The sequence below is a fragment of the Prionailurus bengalensis genome, chromosome E4 (genome assembly GCF_016509475.1).
Source record: "Prionailurus bengalensis isolate Pbe53 chromosome E4, Fcat_Pben_1.1_paternal_pri, whole genome shotgun sequence".
Taxonomy (NCBI): domain Eukaryota; kingdom Metazoa; phylum Chordata; class Mammalia; order Carnivora; family Felidae; genus Prionailurus; species Prionailurus bengalensis.
Genome location: NC_057360.1, coordinates 51276954 through 51279509, shown reverse-complemented (window position 1 = coordinate 51279509; position 2556 = coordinate 51276954). Strand labels below are relative to the sequence as shown.

Here is a 2556-nt window from a genome sequence, read left to right as displayed (position 1 = left end):
AGTCACCAACAAAACCACCTCCATATTTAGCAAACACACTGAAGGACAAGTCAGTCCCCCTAATGAGCACCTTATCAAATAGCTGTGTCCCAGAAAATAGTATGGGGATCAGAGTTGTGACTGTCCTTTTAAAAGGACCAAATCAAATACCATCTTTTATGTAGAGACACATACACCTAACAATGGACTTGTTTTTAATTCAGTTTCAGGAGCACTTTGGACTCTCTCATGGACATCTTACTCCCTACTTGAATTTGGGTTATTTATGTTACTCTACCTGTAGAATGTAACATTCTTTAGAACATATTAAAAGGAACCATTTTAATGTTAGAATATTGAAAGGAAATAGAAATTAAAGGATGCCAAGATAGAAGAATGATGTGCAGAGAAATGATGAGTTTCAGAGAGAATATACAAACACATCTTAATAAATTTCTGGATTTAAATAATATTATTACATGATATATTAATGATAATGGAATCATGACTTCTATATATTATTTCGGAGGTTCTACTTTGTAGGCTAAGACAGAAACATTAAAAAAATAAATTTTATCTATATACAATGCTTTTTTATGTCTACAAAAGTTCAGATTCTAGCAAAAATATTATAAATCTTATGACACTTTTGATGTTGGCTTGGTTTAAATATTGTTTTAAATCGATATTTGTCATCTATATTGGGAATAAACTCTTGGAAATGATAAATTTGGAATTTTACAAGTTGTGATAATAACAAAATGGAAAAAAAAATATATCACAGCCAGTTTACAATAAAGTAAACAGAAACCAGGTGAAATTCTGTCTGAGGGTGTAAGAGTTTAAAAAGAGCCATATTCAGGGACCACATGTACATGAAGAAGGTAGATGAGCAGACACTTGTGAGAATGCATGAAGGAAACGTGACTTAATATGGAGTCAGGAAGCCATGAAGGGAGAGCTCTCACACAGGTACTTCTCTCAGCTTACATGACCAACAAGAAGCTGGAAGATTTCTGTGTACCCCAGTAACAAACAAACTGTCCACCACTTGCAGCCCATGAGAAGCTGTCACAATCTCAAACTCTCATTCTCTTCCAATGAACTTAATACTTAAAACAACCCTCCCCAATTTCCTTCTGCAACTTAATAAAAGCTAGCTTCCTTTATCTCTTTGGGATTGCCTATGTTTCTCCAGAGTTTGTTGTCCCAAATTGCAGTCTCCCATTATTCCCAGATAAACTCATTTTTGTTTAACTAGATTACTATTTGTTTTATTTAAGGTTGACATGCTTAACTTCCAAAACAAGAACAGCAGCTATTTTGTCAAGTGGATCCCCAACAACATGAAAACAGTTCTCTGTGACATCCTACCCGAGGGGCTAAATATGTCCACCACCTTCACCTGCAACAGCAAGACCAATGAGGAACTGTTCAAGCACATCTTGGAGCAGCTCCTGGCCATGTTCAGGTGCAAGGTCATTTTACACCAGTACACAAGGAAGGGCATGGATGAGATGGAGTTCACCGAGGCCAAAAGCAACACAAATGACCTTGTGTCCAAGTACCAGTAGTTCCAGGACACCACAGCTGAAGAGGACAGTAAGTTTGAGGAGAAGGATGAGGAGGTGGTCTACAACTGTCTGGTACCTGGTACGGCATGGAAGCCTTGTGAACTTCATCACTCACAACCTCTTCCCCAACAACTATGTCTCACTGTGTATATACTTGCTCCTGTCTTGACATCACCTGCTGTATAGATACCACCACTAAAGCATTTTCATGGTGGAAAAAAGATCTTTCAGTTTTGAATTAGACTTATGTATTTATTTAATGTTTATTTTTGAGAGAGAGACAGAGCGTGAGCAGGGAAGGGCAGAGAGAAGGAGACACAGAATCCCAAGCAGGCTCCAGGCTCTGAGCTGTCAGCACAGAGCCCAACGCGGGGCTCAAACCTACAAACTAAAAGATCATGACCTGAGCCTAAGTTGGATGCTTTATAGACTGAGCCTCCTAGGTGCCCCTATTTACATTGTTTTTAAGTGATCATGAGATAGGAAATGAAATCAGATATGCTAGTTTATGTACATTGGTAATTTCAGACTGATGAAGAGTTGAGAGGCAAAAAGAGTTATGTTAGTCTTTACTAACATTGCTCCTTTTTTTGCACTATTTACAGTGTGTATTTTTTTTTTATCTTTATTTGTTTTTGAGAAAGAGACAGTGTGCAAGCAGAGGAGGGGCAGAGAGAGACGGAGACACAGAATCCAAAGCAGGCTCTAGGCTGTGGGCAGTCAGCACAGAACCCGATGTGGGAATCAAATTCACGAAATGTTGAGTTCAAGACTTGAGCCAAAATCAGACGCTTAACTGACTGAGCCACCCAGGCGCCCCCACAATATGTCTTTTTAAAGTGTATTTATTTATTTTGAGAGAGAGAGAGAGAGAGAGAATGCACAAACGGGGGGTGGGGGAGAGGAAGACAGAGAGGGAGAAAAAATCCTAAGCAAGCTCCACACACTGTCAGCATGGAGTCTGACTGGGAGCTCTATCCCATGAACTGTGAGATCATGACCT

General features: G+C 39.1%; 1 protein-coding gene across 1 annotated transcript; it reads left to right on the top strand.

Annotated features, from left to right (window-relative positions):
* Positions 1-1268: 1268 nt before the first annotated feature.
* On the top strand, positions 1269-1553 carry LOC122476228 (tubulin beta chain-like). The gene has a single exon (XM_043568669.1). It carries the CDS (start codon positions 1269-1271, stop codon positions 1551-1553), a length of 285 nt encoding a protein of 94 aa, XP_043424604.1.
* Positions 1554-2556: the final 1003 nt, after the last annotated feature.